The following is a 17,914-nucleotide window of genomic DNA, read 5'->3' on the forward strand; positions in this document are numbered from 1 at the left end:
AAGGTAGAAACAAATAATTTTATTTCTATTTTGTGATTAGAATATATCAGATTTGAAATATATATCCTTCTAGAGCTGGTATTAGACATAACTGGGGATTGCAAAGTCCAGGCAGTGGCTTAGGGCTCTCTCTGATCAGGGGGGCAGTTGCCCTAGTTGCACTCCCTTAACCCTATTCCGGCTATGTGTGACTGCGGTATTCTGTTTGCATGATATTTCTGTGTAGCATTCTGCAATAATTTGACTTATTCAGTTTTCTTGATAGTAGAGGGGATATATGTGAAGGGGAGGGGAGAGAGAGGTTTTGTTGATCCTTGTTCTATATTATTTGTATTTATAAAATGACAATTGTACAGAATATTGTTTCTTTTTATACTTTAATAAAATACATTCAGTATAAAATCATAACTGAGGCTTGTGCGGATGGGATCAGATGGTTTGCGAGGACTGAGCTCGCGGAGACGAGGCCGGAAAACGGGGTTTTTAAATTTCAGTCCTAGTAGTTTGCCGGTCCACAAAATAATTTTTTTTTTCCGTCGGTCCATAGGTGTAAAAAGGTTGAAGAACACTGCTCTAAACTACTTTGGGAGGAATTCTATAATTGGCAGACACCGATAGCAAGTTAATCACGAATCATCGCTGATTATAGAAGTTTATTATTATTATTATTTTTTTTTTAACACTGGTGCCTTAAATGTAGGCTAGCATTTTAGAAGCCTAGAGGCACCTAAGGCTACTTCTGGTGCAAGCCATGCCCATGCTGGCCTTACGCATCCTTACACGCATCTAAGCACGACACCGGTGCTGTAAATGAAGGCGCTATTCGGCACCTTTATCTTTTTTTTTTTAGAAACGTGCTTCCAGATTGGTTGATTAGCTAGCAGTAAGCCACCCTACCGCCGGTTAACCTTCAGCATGTCTTTGAAAATTTCCCCCTTTATGTATACTCTTGTGCTAACAGCCTATGAGAATAGGTTTCTATATGTTTTATATTTTGAATTACATAAACATTTTTGATACATTACTCTGGTTGTGTTTGTGAAGGCTCTTTTCCATATGCCTGCTCAAGTTATCACTTGTTGACAACAGCACAGATCTGCTGGGTCCCATAACTTTTGTGAAATTTGTTTCCATGGCTCCCTTCTGAAAAGCTGGAACTTACCTATTGCCATGAAAATCTCATTTACATTCATTGATGTTTTAGCTGACGTCTCCATGAACAGTAGACTGTTGTCATCTGCATAACACTGTGCTTCCTGTAAATAATTTCCAGCAAATTACTACAGTTAACATAGCTTCTGTGATATAGAAGACATAATGCTAGCTAATTACAAATGCATCCCATTCAAAACAAATTTCTGGTTTATGATAAATACAGAAAAAATTGCAACCACGCACAGTCAGAAGGAAAAAAGAGAAGTATCTTCATATTTTGAAGGCTTACATCCCCCTCCTCCCCACAAAAGTTTTACCTTCACAGCTGAAGAAACAAGGGAGTGAGAAGACTGGATAGCACGTTTCAGTATCTCACTTATTTTGATCTTAAAATCAGTGTTCTTGCTGAAGACTGATAAAAGAGGGAGCCCACTGAAGCAGGCAAATATGTCACATGCTCTTAAAAAAAGGACTGTGAGCCCAGTGGGGATAAAGAAAGTGAAGCTGTTTACCTGTAACAGGGATTATCCGTAGACAGCAGGGGAATGCAGTCACACTGGTTGGTGAAGTTCTCAGACTGATCTAGTGTGCTGGTGCTCTCCCATGGCTATAGTAAGCTTTTGGCTTACTGATCATGTGCAGGGACACCCGCCTTTGGTGGCTCCTCCCTTTGTCTCTAGCTGAAAAATATATATCTTAGAGGGGAAGATGAGAGGGTAAGTGTGGTTGTATTCCCTTGCAATTTACAGAGAACCCTTGTTACAGGTAAGCAACTTCACTTTCTCCAAACATAAGCAGAGGAGATGCAGGCACGCTTGTTGGCGAGTCCCTATCTACTTTTTGTAAAAGAGTGGTGGCAGCAGAGCAAGGAGCAAATAGATTATAGTTTATGGATTAATGAAGACGTACTTCCGTTGCCATAATCTGGTCTAAGTAGGAAAAGGTCAGAAAAAGTGTGAAGTGAGGACTAGGATGGTCCTTATCAGGGTCGAATGGAGGTGTACCACTGAAGAAGTTATTGTATGGAAGTGGTGTGCACAAATTTAGTGAAAAAGCAATCAACTTGCTCTACTAATTAGTAACAGAATTCTATGGAATGGTAAAGCTATATGGACGTAGCTTGTTTGGAGGCTGAAGATGCTGGGTTGCAAGTGAGAATATACTGATTGGAATGCAGTTTTCCTGAGACAGAAAAGTAGCAGCTACCTGCAGTCCAGGGAATGGAGGTGTTTTGCTATAGAGGCATAGAGAGAAGGTATGAAAGATGGTCAAGGTGGAATTTCGAACAATCTCAAGATATGTATGCTGTTGGACAGAGCTGGAAAAGAATTGAGAGCAAGGATAGGATAGTTCTTGGATTTCCCTGCTTAATGATGTAATGACTTTGTAGAAAAGTAGGATCAAAGCTAATGTTTTCTGTCACAAAGTGGTCCAAACAATAGTGTTAGGGAAAGTGTGCACCACGGACTAGATTGTAGCCTTGCAGAGGTCCTGGAATGGAAAATGATTGGAAGTTTGGCCCCTTGGAAGCCGTCGTAGGAACTTTAGGTGGTTCAATACATTCAGACTATGGAAGATGGGACTTGGCTGGATTGTAGGAGACAAAAGGATGGTTGAGAAGAATTTCTTTTTCAATGAGGTAAAATAGCAGTGGTGATTTGTAGTCCAATGTGTGGAAAACTGAAATACCTTTGGAAGGAATTTCAGGTGGGTGTGTAACTGTTCCTGGGTAGACAAAAAGCTAAGTATAAGGATATAAAATTACTAATGCTAGAAGCTTGCTGGCTTTTCTCACTGTTGCAAGGGCTATAAGAAAAAACTGCCTTCGATGTGAGGAATGAGAGCACAGTGACAAAGGCTTGAAGGGTGCTTCCATGAGTTGATCTACAGTGGCAGTGAGCCACACAGAGTATGTTGAAGATTGGTAAGGCCTCTTTGAAAGTGTGATACCAGGGATTACTGAGATATTGGTTTTCCATCCACTGGTTCGAGGTAAGCAGAAATTGCAAATAAGTGATATATTGTGGTATCAAGGGACTATTTGTGAGGATCGAACTTACAGCTGAGTGAGGCCGTTGTCACAAGTAAGCAGTAGGCTGCACTGTAGAGGCGCAGGGATCGTGAACTTTCTAGACTTGATATAGGACAGTATGACCTGATTAAATTTTTCCCTGATCATTAATCTATGTAAGCTCAGGGTTATCTCTGTCGCAGAGTCAGGAGTTGTAGTACTTATGACTCGCTGTTACTAGGTTTCCATTAGACTAGGAACAACCATATTGGATCCTCTTCACTTACTGAAAGAAGAGGTATTCTGGCTCGGAGAGGTGGATGATAATGACTGTGAGAGCATAAGTAAAGGTTGAGTAAAGAGATTTTACAGGCAAACACCAGTATATATGTATAACTTCTGGATTTTATTATTTTTAAGACTGGGCTGTGCTCTAGATAAGGGATGCCATAACTTATCCAGTCAGCTAAACTGGTATAATTTTATCAACACACCAATCTACATAACTAGGTGGGAGAAGCTGTCGTCATTGAATATGCCTCCTTTGTTTATATATATATATATATATATATATATATATATATATATATATATATACTAGTTTTTTTAGCCCAAACTTATTTATTTGAAAACCAAGAATGCTGATTTTAATTTTACGATGTTGGTTCTATTCTTATTCTTCTAAACGTTTTATTCTTTAGTAATATTTGGAACTGCATTTTAACTAATTCTGTATCTGATTGCTGTATGAAGTATTGTTTTTATGAAATTGTATTTTTTTGCTGAAATGTTTTAGGTTTTTTCTGTTGTGAACCGCCTAGATCTGTTGGTAGGGTGGTATATAAGAAAATAAATTATAATTAATAGACTGACATTTCTTTATTTCTTTCTTTATGTCTTTCTTTCTCTCTTCCTGCCCCCTTTCTTTCTTTATGTCTGTCTCTCTCCCTGGCCCCCTGTCTTGCTTTCTTTCTGTCTCTCTCCCTGACCCCTGCCTGTCTTTCTTTCTTTCTGTCTCTCTCCCTGGCCCCCTGTCTGTCTTTCTTTCTGTCTCTCTCCCCTGTCCAGCAGCATCCCTTCCCTGCTCCCCCTGTCCAGCAGTAGCCCTTCTCCCGTCCTTTTACCTCCCCCCCCTGTCCGGCAGCACCCCTTCCCTGCTTCCCCTGTCCAGCAGTAGCCCTTCTCCCTTACTTTTACCTCCCCCCTGACCAGTAGTACCCCTTCTCCCTTCCCTGCTCCCCCTGTCCAGCATCTGCTAGCCCATGCAGCCTCGAGGTTTTTGCTAGGCTGGCTCGCCTCGAATTATCGAAGTGGGCTGGCCTAGCAAATGCCCGGCGGCTGTTTGATGAAACCGCAGCTGCTGACACTGCTGTTGGTCCAGGGTTGAGAAGAAGAGGTGTCTCGGCAGCGTAGTCAGAAGGCAGAAAGTCAGCCGGCGTCGGAAATGGGGGCAGGAAATCAGCTGAGGCAGGCACTGCGCATGCGCGACATGGAAGCACGACGTACGGAGACTGAAGTGCGCATGCGCACTAAGGGTTTTATTATAGTGGATATATCTTAGTCCTGGAGAAGTTTCATGTGAATGTTATTACATAGGAATTTTTTTTTTTAACACTGCAGAAAAAAAGAGCTGAAAACAAAAATTATATCTTGTCTTTCCCTTTTTTTTGGTCTGGAGTTTGAAAATTGTGTGAGAGGAGAGCTGCAACTCTAGGAGTGGCTGAAGAAAAAACTAAAATTCAAAGGGAGGAGCCACCAAAGGCAGGAGTCCCTGCACATGCTCAGTAAGCCAAAAGATTACTAACAACACATAGGTTCAGTTTGAGGACTTCACCAACAAGAGTGCCACCATCTTCCATTTCTCTCCAGAGAAATACCTGTATAGAATGTGTAAAACTGCTTTGATTATACCATAGAAAGGTGCTATATGAAATCCATGATGATAACACAGGACTGCCTGTGAGAGAAATTTGAAGACAAAAATACTCAAACCTCACTGGCCTTCTAAAACAGGCCTTGACAAATTTTTATTTAATCTAGGAGCAGACACTAAGAATAAGACCTCAGAAGTAATAAAGCTATGGCGCCCCTCCTCCCCAAGGTGTGTAGCAGCTCATTTAGGGCCTCATTTACTTTTTTCTCATTCTGTATCTATGGAAAGAGCTTAAACAAAATTAGGCTCTTTAAATGTCATTGTACAGCACCAACAGAAGGCACCATCCTAAGTATGCTGTTTTTTTTTTTTTTAACCAAGTGGCTAATTAATATTCAAATATCTAAAGCAGTATATTCAATATAGTCACAACATCAAAATCACTGCTTATCATATAGATCACCACTTTAAACAACACAATCTCTAGTTTCTTCAGGATCCTCAACGATGTCACCCGTACCAAATCAACATTTCATTATCGGTAGGGATTTAAACATCGAATCGTCACTGGCTCCACTTTTTCTTTATCTTCAAAGCTCATATATAACTCATTTCTATTTTCTTAATTCAATATAAAACCACCATGATTCGCTTATTTTTAAGCTTTTGCACTTATCTTTAGATATCTTCAGCAAGTTTCACTGCGGGGATTCAGCGACCGACATGCATGTTTCGCTAAAGTTGCTTTATCAAGGTCTCTCCCCTTTAATTTCATGCCGCTGACATCTATCCACACTGCTCACTCTTGAATTAAGAAAATAGAAATGAATTATATATGACCTTTGAAGATAAAAAAGTGGAGCTGGAGACAATTCGATGTTTAAAAACCCTACCAATAATGAAATGTTGATTTGGTATGGGTGACATTGCTGAGGCTCATGAAGAAACTAGAGATTGTGTGGTTTAAAGTGGTGATATGACAATAAATTTTTTTTACATCACACAGCACAATGGTAAATGAAGCCAAGAAATCGCTTAATTTTTCTCCCACATCTTGCCCTCTCTCTTTCTTGTTCTTCATAGTAGTCCTTACCCTCTTAAAAGCCAGCCATCTCCTTAATTAAGCCAGACACTCCCTCAATTGGCTAACCACTTTTTATCCAGATAAAAGAATTCTATCTGCTTCTTTTCCTTCTTATTTTTACCTGTTACTGCTGCTACAGAAACAAGCATTGCTCTGCCTTGGCATGGACAATTTTTATTAGGTTTAAGCTCAGCAATGTAGGAAGGGGCTGAGCAGCTTAATTAAACTTGCTGAAAGTTGCACATGCAGTGCTCATTTCTTTAGTGGTTGCAATGGAAGCCAAGCCAATTCAGGCAAAAATTCCCAGGTACTAAGGCTCAATTTCAAGTGGAAGGGCTACCTGGTGCCTGGAATTTGTTAAGCTCTAAGAGCTAGTTGCACGAAACAGGATCGGTAAGACCACATGGGTCCACTCCGATCTGATTTTTTTACCAATTATAACGAAAGATTAGGTTCTTACTTTTGCTAATCTTCTTTCTTGTACATCCACACTATTTCAGAACCAGAGGGTTATTTCCGTCTATCTGCCAGGACTATGTAGGAAGCCTCAAACTTCAGAGACTTAACTCCCACTCCCTCTTACCTCATCACTGTCCCTGTAGGAATCAGTTAGTCTTAAAGCAGCCAGGAACAGCTGTAGAGGAAAAGACTAAGAGAGAGAGGGGAACGGGAATACTCCAACAAGTAAGCCTATTCTGCTCACAATTAGAAATGCAAAACATCAACAATTAAACAGAATTGAACCAGGACATGAAACATTAGTAACCTGAACAACAATAACAGTGCTATAAATAGGGCGCCCTAACTAGGGACCCCCAAAACTGAGTGCTAAACCCATTCCGATGGCACTTCCATAAAGACTGGTCAGAAAACAGAAAAATAGCTTACCAGTACATGAAAAAGGCAGACAATCGACAAATCAGGAAAACACAGGGTGGATTCCTGGAATAAAGTGTGGATTTACAAGAAAGAAGATTAACAAAGGTAAGAACCTAATCTTTCGTTCTTGTACAATCCCACTTTATTCCAGGACCAGTGGGACGTAACAGAGCGGTCCTGGAAAATCACAGTGGGACTGATGAGCCTGCTGCCAAAACAGAGGCACCAAAAACAGCATCCTGCTTGGCCGCCACATAAATCCTTTAAAACTTGATGAACATATGCAAAGAGGACAAGGTAGCAGCCCCGCAAATCTCATCCAAAGAAACAGCCGACAACAATGCCCAGGAGGACGAAACCCCCTGGTAGAATGAGCCCTTACTGTGAAGGGGGCTTCTTTCTGGCTGCCATATAAGCCCTGGAAATGGCCATACGGATCCACTTGGAAATGGTGGCCTTAGAAGCTGGCCTGCCCTTTTGGGCAGGATCGCCAGAACGAACAGATGGTCAAAGAGGCAAAACTCTTTGGAGACCTCTAGGTACCACAACAAGAGCTTACACACGTCCAAGTACTGCAACGTCCAATCCTGCTCCCTCAAGCCAGAGGAAACAAAAACAAGAAGCTGGACTTCCTGAGTCACATGGAAAGGGGCAACCACTTTCAGAAGAAAAGGCGGCACAGGACGTGGCATCAGATTGGAATCCGTAATACATAGAAAAGGAACCCGGCAGGAGAGAGCCTGAAGCTCCTAAATCCTATGGACTGAGATAATAGCCACCATAAAGTCCAGAAGGGACACCTGCTCGAGGTACATATGGCAGACGAGCCAGAGATCAGAGAACCAGGTTAAGATTTCAAGTCAGACAGATAAGGAGCAACAGAGGCCTAAGCCGCAGAGTGCCCCATAGGAAGCAGGCTACATCCGGATGAGCTACCAGTGAGCATCTCAGAGGAGGAAGGCTCATACAAGAGAGCCCAGCAATCTGTACCTGGAGAGAAGCTACTGCTAGGCCCTTCTGCATATCATCCTGCAGAACTCCAGAATACAAGGAACCGATGCAACAGACGGGTCCACCTGTCTCAGGACACACCAGGCCTGATAACATCTCCAAGCTTCGCATAGGCATCCACTGTGGATTATTTTTCTTTGAAACAACGTGGCAATCACAGCTGAACAATAGCTTTGGCTAGTTAAGGCTGCATGCGCAAGAGCCAAGTGGTAAGACCAAAGTGGTCGAACCCTGCATGAGGAGGTGAGGACAAGGTAGCTGGAGACCTTGATCCTGCTGGAGCTGAACCGTCGGCATACCACGGCCGCCTCAGCCAATTTGGTGTGACAAGGATCACAGAACCTCCGTAGGCTGCTATCCATCTCAACAGACGCCCTATGAGCCACAGAGGGAAGACATAGAGGAGACTTTCCCGTGGCCAGGGCTGAACCAGAGCATCCAAGCCTTTGCTGCCAGCCTTGCAATGGTGACTGAAGGTCCAATCTGATTTCTTGTTGGCCGCAGTCGCCATGGGATCGAACGAGGGATGCCCCACTGATCTAATACGCAATCGAACGCTCTTTGAGACAGACACTACTCTCTGGGGTTCAGAGTTTGATGACTGAAAAAATCTGCTTGAACGATGTCCACTCCTGCCACATGCGCCAGAAGAAAACCTGAGCCTCCATGCTCAGGGAGGGATGCCTTGTGCCCCCCTGCCGATTAACATGATCCAACACCGTAGCATTGTCCGAGAATATGCAGACTGCTTGATGAATGAGATGACCCTCGAAGTGTAGAAGAGCCAGCCAAATCGCCTGAAGCTCCAGGCGATTGATCGATCATTTGTGAATGCACCATCTACGTGCGGAAACAGGGTACTTTCAGCGCTGAACTGATCGTCCGGAGATCTAGAATTGGTCTCCATTCTTTGGATCCTTTCTTTGGAATGATAAAGTATATCGAGTAATCTGTGGACTGTACCCGAGCCATTTTCTCGGAGTTGCCCACCAGGGAATCCAGAAAATACTCAGAGGACAGAGAAACTCCAGTTTGTAGCCATCTCCGAGAACCTCTAAGACCCAGCGGTTAGAGATAATGGCCTGCCATTGTGACAGAAATGCCAACAACTTCCCCCAATGTGCGGGGGTGGGGGAGGGGTGGACTCTGGCCTGGCATCAGAATTACTTCATTGCAGGAATTGCCGGATAACTCCCTGTGGACAGCTGGTGTCATAAACCGCCGAAGCGCGGTCTGGCAGAAGAGGAGAGAGTATCCAAGTAAGGATGAGAGCATCTGAAGGGATAAAAAGTAAGATGCCTTGAACCCCTGGAAGGGCGGGATCTGTTCACAGGCAATGACTTGGGCCTGTGATCCTACACACAGGCCATGTCATCTAGACCCTTAAAGGGCAACCGGCTCAAGGTCACTTTAGAAGATGAATCGCCAAACCACTGCCGGATCCAGAGCATCCTGCGAAATGAAACGGAATATGTGGAAAGCTTAGCAAGGGCTTTCAAGATGTCATACAGGGCATCAGCCATATAATCCACTCCCGAGAATAGGAAATCCAAGTCACCACCACCAGTGTCAGAATCATGGTGTAGCTTGGAATGGCATGCCTGGGCCACGAAAGAAGAGGCCGCCGCCGCCTTCATGTCAGCGGCGGCTGAATCTTAGACACTTAAAGATGAAATCTACACATCAGTCCTGAGCATCCCTCAGGACCACTCCCCTGTCACTGGGGAGAGAAATATGCTTGGGGACCTGCGCCATAGAGGAATCCACCTTTGGGGAAGCAAAGCGCTTGTGAAAAGGCTTCTACCATGGGATAAAGCCATGCCAGGGACCCTCAAGAATCTCCCAAATATTCATAAGAAACTGAACTAAGACAAGATGATCCAGAAAACAGGAGGTTTGAGACCTCTGGTCACTCATGAGGGAACATGCTGTAGTGATAGGCTGTTCAGACTGCAGCTTCCATTCCAGGATAGATCCAGAGATCAAATGCACAAGAGCGCTTGCTTGGAAAAAAAAAAAAAAAAATCTATGCACAGTGGGATCCTCCCCCAAATAAGGGGTTCAACACTGAACTGGATCCTGGAGATCCGCCAGATCTGTGGCTGCCACAGTGCCACCTGTGAAAGCAGAGATATGGGAAGCATATCTGGCACAACCGTGGGCACTATCAGCTTACCTGCCGGCAACCCTGAGGGAAGGCAAAAGAAAAGACCATGGTCCACAGAGCAGGGATTCCTGCAACTAGCATGGAGGCCAGCAGAAGGGAAACAGGCAGAGATTTTTTGTTGGGGTTTTATTTTCTTTAACCAAATATGCCTGATATAGTATATGAAGAAAACACGGAAAAGCCATCCTCCGCGGCAGCAGACCCCTGTGGTCCAGATTTGGAATGTATGGAGGGTTTAATAAGCTTATCTGATGATGTACTTGTGTTTCACCATAGCGTTGCCCGTGCACTCTCTAGGGCAACCTGGTGCCGTTTTTGCGGGAGTCAGGAGAAGACCCTCTTTGGAGGTCAAAGGCACCGAATTTGGGCAAGCCTCACAAACCTTGCGGGCCACAGTGCACATGGAACACAGCTGCGCATCCGACAGCTATCCACCGCAAATAAGGCATGAATATACATCTTGCTATGGGGAGGCCATCTATGTAGTTTTCTTGCAAAAACGAAGCTGACAAATATGAAAAATAACTTTAAATTCAAATTGGGAAAAATCCAAGATAGCCGCCACAGGTGCCAATTTTGACTAAATATAGCCCATGAAAACCAAAGAGAACACTTTAAAATGGCAATTTTAGGATTTTAAGGGTTTTGGGGGTGGGTAGGGCAAGAGGGAAACCATCCCAAAACCCTTTTTTTAAGCCCCCCCCAAAAATTTGCAGATTCAGGCTGTCAGCCTATACTCACAGTGACATGGGCTGAATGGAAAACACTGCAGACAGAGCTGAAACAGTTCACAGGGATATCCTCTTAATTGAAGATCTGGAAAAATGGATTTCTAGTCTTCTGACTGCCCCACAAACAGAACCTCCATGGCCAGGTACCTTCGCCACCCTTGGACATACTGCGCAGACGCCTGGCAGAGGAACGCAAAATGGCTCCAATACTGGGCACGCCTTGACAGAGCTACACAGCCTGCACTCAACCCACTAGCAGACAAACCTGGAGTGAGCAAGCTCCCAAGGGAACGGTCCCTGAGCCTCAATCTGATGTGCAAGCTATCCAGGGGGTGTACTGACAGGCAGAGAACCCCCCCAGAAGCAGATTTTTCCAAAGGTATGCGATCTCCTGCGGTCAGAGCTGTCCCCGCAGGGAATTTCTGCAGTACGAGGGCAAAACCACAAATGCAAAAACTGAAATTACACAAAATAAAACAAGAGCAGAAAAGACAAGCTTGCTACAGCCTGGCTTGTAGCAAGGAAAGCTGATTCCCACAGGGACAGTGATGAGGTAAGAGGGGATGGGGTTTAAGTCTCTGAAGTTTGAGGCTTCCTACAAAGTCCTGGAGGGTAGACAGAAATAACCCACTGGTCCCAGAATAAAGTGGGATTGTACGAGAAAAGAACTATTGATGCACTAAAAATGTTGAATGCAAATGATTCTTGTGGAGGTTCGTCGCAATCCCCGACTCTCCCATCCGATTGAGCACTGTGAGAGCAACTCACACACATATGCAGAGCCGGCAGTAGAAGCCCGAACAGCTGAGAGGGAGGGGAAGTCTCCTGCTGCTACTCAGCTGTTCAGGGCAGGAACCCTTTTTTTCTTTTAATGGGCACAGATGCTGTGTGTGTGTTATACATGCACAATATCTGCCACATTTTATTTTTAAAAAGTCCCTCTCCACCCAACAAACTGACATCGGGGACTGACTCCTTGACATTGGGAACTGACCCCTTCCCCCTGCACCAGTGAAAATCATCAGGAGGAATGCCCACTTCCCTCCTGCTATGCTGACCACCCCCCGCACGAGAGAAAATTGTCAAGAGAAATGCCCACTCCCTCTTGCCAACGGAAGCCCTTACAGCAAACCATCCCCTCCCCCCCCCCCAAAAGGCAGGAGAGACGCCCTTTCCCTCATGCTACCGGATGCTCCCTCGAATGCCCCCCCCGGGTACCTTTTTCAGAAATTGGAAGCATGGTCACTCCAGCTTCAAGGTCCGCCAATCCAAAATGGTGGGCCTTCCCTCCTCAATGTATCATGTGATGAACGGGGAAGGGCCCAAGAACCCGATTGGCTCATATGCCTTAGGCCCCTCCCCTATCTTGGAGAGGGCATTGTGTTCATCTGACTGACACTGCTGGTCGCCTGCAGACTGCAGGCAGCAGCATGGGGAAAGAACCAAAGCACCCTCAAAGACAAGGTAATCGTGTTTTTAATGTGCTAAATCTGCAGCTCTAAAGATAATAATAATAAAAAGAAAATCTTTTGAATCGGAGCATAATTAAGCTTTGGAATTAACAGCCAGAGGATGTGGCAACAGTTAGTATAGCTGGAGAAAAGTCCATAAATCATTAAGACAGACTTGGGTAAAGTCACTGTTTATTTCTGGGCATAAGTAGCATGGAATCTATGTATTTCTTGAGATCTTGTCAAGCACCTATAAACTTGGATTGTACATTATTGGGAAAAAAAGGATACTGGGCTTGACCCAGTATGACAATGTTTATGAAAGCATTATGCTTTTAACATTAAATATTTCATTTGAATTAAAGAAAACAACAACACATCCCCCTTTTTACGAAGCTGCGTTAAAGAGTAAAAAAAAATAAAAATCACCAGTCGTGACAATAAAAGCCCCTAACACAGCTTCATAAAAGAGGGGGAGGGAGGGGACAGTTTCCTAATCACGATGACAAACATCAGGAGAAGGATGAATTTGCTGTTGAAGTCTTCTGTGACCACTTAACCATGATCATACCAATAATTATTTATGTCTGACTGCTTAATCACTAGGTTCAGGGTTCTTTGCCAAAATGATACATGAACTCAACATACCTGGAAATCTACAGCTCTTTTATTAGCTAGGTCAGCTTTGTTTCCTGAGAAAGCTATTACAATATTAGGACTTGCTTGGCGCTGAAGCTCTTTAACCCAGTTTTTTGCTCTTGCGAAGGACTCCTGTTAATAAACAAAAAATTAGTAGCTTATCTGCTTGTAGTATGCATTCTCTTTCTTCTAGGACTGTGATACTGTAATAGTGACCACATATGCAAAAAAATTGGGGGGTGGATTATTTTTTTTATTGTCAATACTTCCAAATATACCGTTGAAATAAACTACGAGTGAGTAGTACCCATCTTCACCATAAAAAACGTGCAAAAAGGATAGAGAAAAGAAGCCTCAGAATCAAGTGGCAATAGTGAACATATCAACTGCAATGCTGCCTTAGTCATAGGCATAAAAAAGAAACCTCTTCCTACTACAATATTGAATCTTGCAGCGAAAAAGGAACTCTCACTAGCTGTAGCAAAGGTGCACAAAGTATATTTCTGCAAAAGCTAACCAAAGCGAGTCTTTGCCTTAACTTCACATATTTGCAGCATCATTTTGGTTCAGCTTTTGCAGAAATATATTTTTAATGAAGCCTCCATTTACAGTGATGCACCAGAAAAGCAACACCTTTGTGCACTTTTGCTACAGCTAGTGAGAGTTCCTTCACTGCAAGATTCAATGTTGTAGTAGGTGGAGATTTTTTATGCCTATGACTGCGTGCATGCCAGCATTGCAGTTGATATGTTCACTACTGCCACTTGGATCTGAGGCTTTTTTCTCCATCCTATTTTTTGCACATGTTTTACAGTGAAAATAGGCACCACTCACTCTGGTAGGTTTTGGTTTTTTTTTTTTTAACAGTATATTTGGAAGCATTGACATTTGGATCTGTTGAATCCCTATTCGTTTGGATTTTTATTGCCATTAAAAAATTAATCGCTTTACTTTCATCTAAAAGCTGCTACTATTAATACAGAAAAAATAGATGATTTAGGACAGTAAAAATGCTTGTGCTAACTATTCAATATTCTGCAGAAAGTTCTTATTTTTACAAAACCGTGATAGGGTTTTTTTGCACAGGCCGGTGCGTTGAATGCTCTGCGCTGCTCCCGATGCTTATAGGAACTCTATGAGTGTCGGGAACAGCGCAGAGCATTTAGCACACCGACCTGCACTAAAAGCTGCTATTGCAGTTTTGTAAAAGTGGGGGGGGGGGGGGGGGGGGGGGAAGTTGTGTTTACAGTTTCTGCACATTTTAAAAAGTTTTGGTGAGAACTAAAAATACATTTCTTTTATATTCAAAGATAATGTATTCTGTAATATCCATTTTTAACTTGCAGTATCATAATTTACCAACATTATTCTCTTCTTTAAAATGTCAAAACAAAAGCACTCTGCATCTGTGAAATATATTGTGACATCATTTATTCTATGGTTTTCAGTTTTCGTGCTTGTTTACAGAGACAGCTTTACTAATCTTTGAAAAGCATAGCTTGGATGTAGGTCGATCCTTTGTAGCTGTCATCACATTTAAGTAACTGTAAATAAACTTGTGAACAGTGTAATAGCTGAATATCACAGATGTTTCAAATTCAACTGACAAAGTTCAGAAAGATGCAATATACTGTAATGTGCAATATAGAACACTAGTGTTTAAGGCCATTACATTAAGGGGTGCTAGAATATGTCTGCCTGTCTTTCTTTCTTTCTGTCTCTCTCCCTGCCCGCTGTCTTTCTGTGTGTCTGTCTTTCATTCTCGTGTGTTGCCTGCCTGTCTTTCTGTCTCTCCATGGTCCCCTTCTGTATCACCCCCAAAGCAAACCAATATTGCTCCCTGGCCCCCTTTCCCTATCCCTCCCCCCACTTCCCTGTGCAGCAGCAGCAGCATTCTCCCCTTCCCTGTGTAACAGCAACAGCATTCCCCCCTTTCCCTGTGCAGCAGCAGCATTGCCCCCTTCCCTGTGCTGCAGCAGCAGCATTTTCCCCCTTCCCTGTGCACCCACCCCTTGCCTGCTCCCCCTGTCCTGCAGTAGCCCTTTTCCCTTCCTTTTCCCTCCCCCACCCAGCAGCACCCCTTCCCTGTTCCCCCTGTCCATACACCCCACAGAAATCTACTTGCTTCAAAGAAAAGCACTGCGCTACGCTGTTGCTGGCCTCTCCACTGCAGCCAGCCCTAGCAGAAACAGGAAGTTTTCAGAGGGCAGGCTGCAGTGGAGAGAAGACAGCGAGGCCAGCAGCAGCACGGCGCAGCTCTTTTCAGTTAAACGCTGTGGGCGGGTAAGCAGGTGAGAGGGAGGAGGGGGAGAAATAGATGCCGGCAGGGGCGCCTGTGCCCGCCCGGTTCCGCATCAGCAGTGGTAGCGGTTTCTCTGGTGGTGAGTGAGGGCAGGAGGGGGGAGTCGCTGGCGTGTTCCCTGCCTCTGTGTTTGAAAATCGAATTTGGCACGGAAGCACACCTCACGGAGGCAGGAAACACAAAACCCTAAGTGCGCATGCGCGCTTAGGGTTTTATTATAGAGGATGTATTCAGAAGCAAGACAAAACCCTACTGTTCATGACTACTAGACATTACACTAGAATAGTGTTTTTCAACCTTTTTACACCTATGGACCGGCGGAAATAAAATAATTATTTAATGGACTGGCAAACTACTGAGACTGAAATAAAAATCCTCATCTCCGCCCGTCCCCGCAAGCTCGGTCCTTGCAAACCATCTGATCCGATCCGCACAAGCCTCAAATAGTTATGATTTTATGTTGAACATATTTTATTAAAGTATAAAAAGAAACAATATTCTGTACAATTGTCATTTTATAAATACAATTAATACAAAGCAAGGATCAACAAAACCCTTGTCTCCCCTCCCCTTCATATATATCTACTATCAAAAAAACTGAATACGCCAAATTATTAAAGAATGCTACACAGAAATTTCATGCTAACAGAATACCGCAGTCACACAAGACAGGAATAGTGTTAGGGGAGTGCAACTAGGGCAATTGCCTCATGGTCAGAGAGAGCCCTAAGCCAGCTGGAAGCTAAAGAAGCACTGCCTGGGCTTTGCAGACCTCAGTTATATCTAACACCAGCTCTAGCAGGATGCATATTTCAAATCCGATATATTCTAATCACAAAATAGAATTTAAAATTATTTTTTTCTACCTTTTGTCATCTCTGGTTTATGCTTTCATCGTGTTTTCACTCTCTTCCTTTCAGTGCCTGCCCTCTGTCTCTTCAATCCAGCATCTGCCCCTTCCATATGGTATCTACCTTCTTTCCATGCCCCTCTCCCCTTTCCATCCAGCCCCCTCTTTCCTTTTTACATGATTCATTCCAGCTTCACTGCTCTCTTCATTTTTCTCTCTCCTACACCAGATCTAGCATCTTTGTCCTCTCTCCTTATTTCTCTGCTGACCCCCTTCCCAGCATCAATCTCTCTACTTTCTCATTCCTCTGTCTCTCACCTTTCCCTCATCTGATCTCTCCATTCCACCCTGACCCCTTCCCCTCCTCTAATCTCCCTGCCAGCTGTTTCCTTCCCTTTCCCTCCTCACCTGTCCAGGAGTACCCCTTCTCCCTTTCCTCTCCAGCAAATTTTTTCTCTCTCTAGTCTAGTGGCAGCTCTGTGTTCTTTAAACTTCACTGGGCCTCCTGCTGTGTATTCCTCCTACCTTCATTTCGTCTCCGCACCCCTGGACCAGCAGCGGCAGCTCTGTATGCTTTTAACTTCGCCACACAGCTGCTGCTAGTAGTAATTTAAATGCAGTTTCATCAAGCAGCCTCGGGGCCTTTGCTAGGCTGGTCCGCCTTGCATCATCGAAGCGGGCCGGCCTAGCAAGGGCCCCGAGGCTTCCTCATGAAACCTCGGCTAAACTACTGCTAGTGGCAGCTGTGTGGCAAAGTTAAAAGCACACAGAGCTTCCGCTGCTGGTCCGGGGGTGCGGAGACAAGACGAAGGCAGGAGGAATAAACAGAAGGAGGCCCGGCGAAGGCAGGAGACATATGCGGTGAAGGCAGGAGTCCCAGCATACGCGACGGCAACAGGAAGTTGCAAGTCAGCTGACGCCAGCACCGGAGCCTTTCTTCCTGCCCAGTGTGCAGTTTGCGGAGGGGACCCGAATCCTTCACAGACTGGCAGGAAATTTTTGTGGACTGGCACCGGTCCACAGACACAGTTGAAAACCAATGCACTAGAATAACTAATTAAAATATACATAAACCCAGCACTATAAAAACAAAACAATATGAGATGCAATGATGGCCAAGGACCACAGAGGACATTTTTAGAAAATAAATCCTTCAGGACGGCATTTGCCCGAAAAGGTGTTCTCAGCGGCACCTCATCTGCTTAACCCTCCTGTATCATCTCTATAAGCCTCATCAGAACCAGAAAGCTGTGATGACAGGGCTGTCACAGGTCCAGCTAAAACAATGCTATTTATGAGTAATCTGAAGCTATTTAAACTGAGACACAAGGTTTTCAGTGACATTTCATAGTTATTACCCCTTTAGTTGATAAATTAAGCCTATATCTAGTCATATTTTCTCTCAACAAATTTTATAGTTTTTCCTGCTCTATAGCTGCACCATTAATTAAAATGATATAGACATGCTTTGGACAACCAGAGGTGACAATAGGATTTTACATTTTAATGTTTCTAAATTTACAAAAGTTGACAGCATTTTATGCTCAAACAGCAAAGTCAGAGAAAAGAGCTTCCAACATTACAAAAATTATCACATTGTTTTGGTGAAACAAGAGTAGTAACCCCCCGTCCCCCAAACCCCACCCAAGCAGCAATAATCACCTGTACAAAATCCCCCCCCCCCTTGTTCCCAGAAGCAAACGGAAGCCAAGCAACAAAACTCCAAAATGCCAAAGGCCCATGCTCTGGTGGCCCTTGGCA

The 17,914-nt window shown here is 43.9% G+C and overlaps 1 protein-coding gene across 3 annotated transcripts in view; it reads right to left on the minus strand.

Annotated features, from left to right (window-relative positions):
* RAB5A (RAB5A, member RAS oncogene family) overlaps positions 1–17,914 on the minus strand; it is a 58,791-nt gene that overhangs the window by 3,135 nt on the left and 37,742 nt on the right. For all 3 annotated transcript variants that reach the window (XM_033930666.1, XM_033930667.1, XM_033930665.1), the window contains exons 4-5: positions 13,011–13,133; positions 1,163–1,256 (exon numbers count right to left, since the gene is read on the minus strand). In XM_033930666.1, the coding sequence (XP_033786557.1) occupies positions 1,163–1,256; positions 13,011–13,133 (217 nt within the window). The remainder of the gene's footprint in view (positions 1–1,162; positions 1,257–13,010; positions 13,134–17,914) is intronic.

This window comes from Geotrypetes seraphini, chromosome 2 (assembly GCF_902459505.1).
Source record: "Geotrypetes seraphini chromosome 2, aGeoSer1.1, whole genome shotgun sequence".
Taxonomy (NCBI): domain Eukaryota; kingdom Metazoa; phylum Chordata; class Amphibia; order Gymnophiona; family Dermophiidae; genus Geotrypetes; species Geotrypetes seraphini.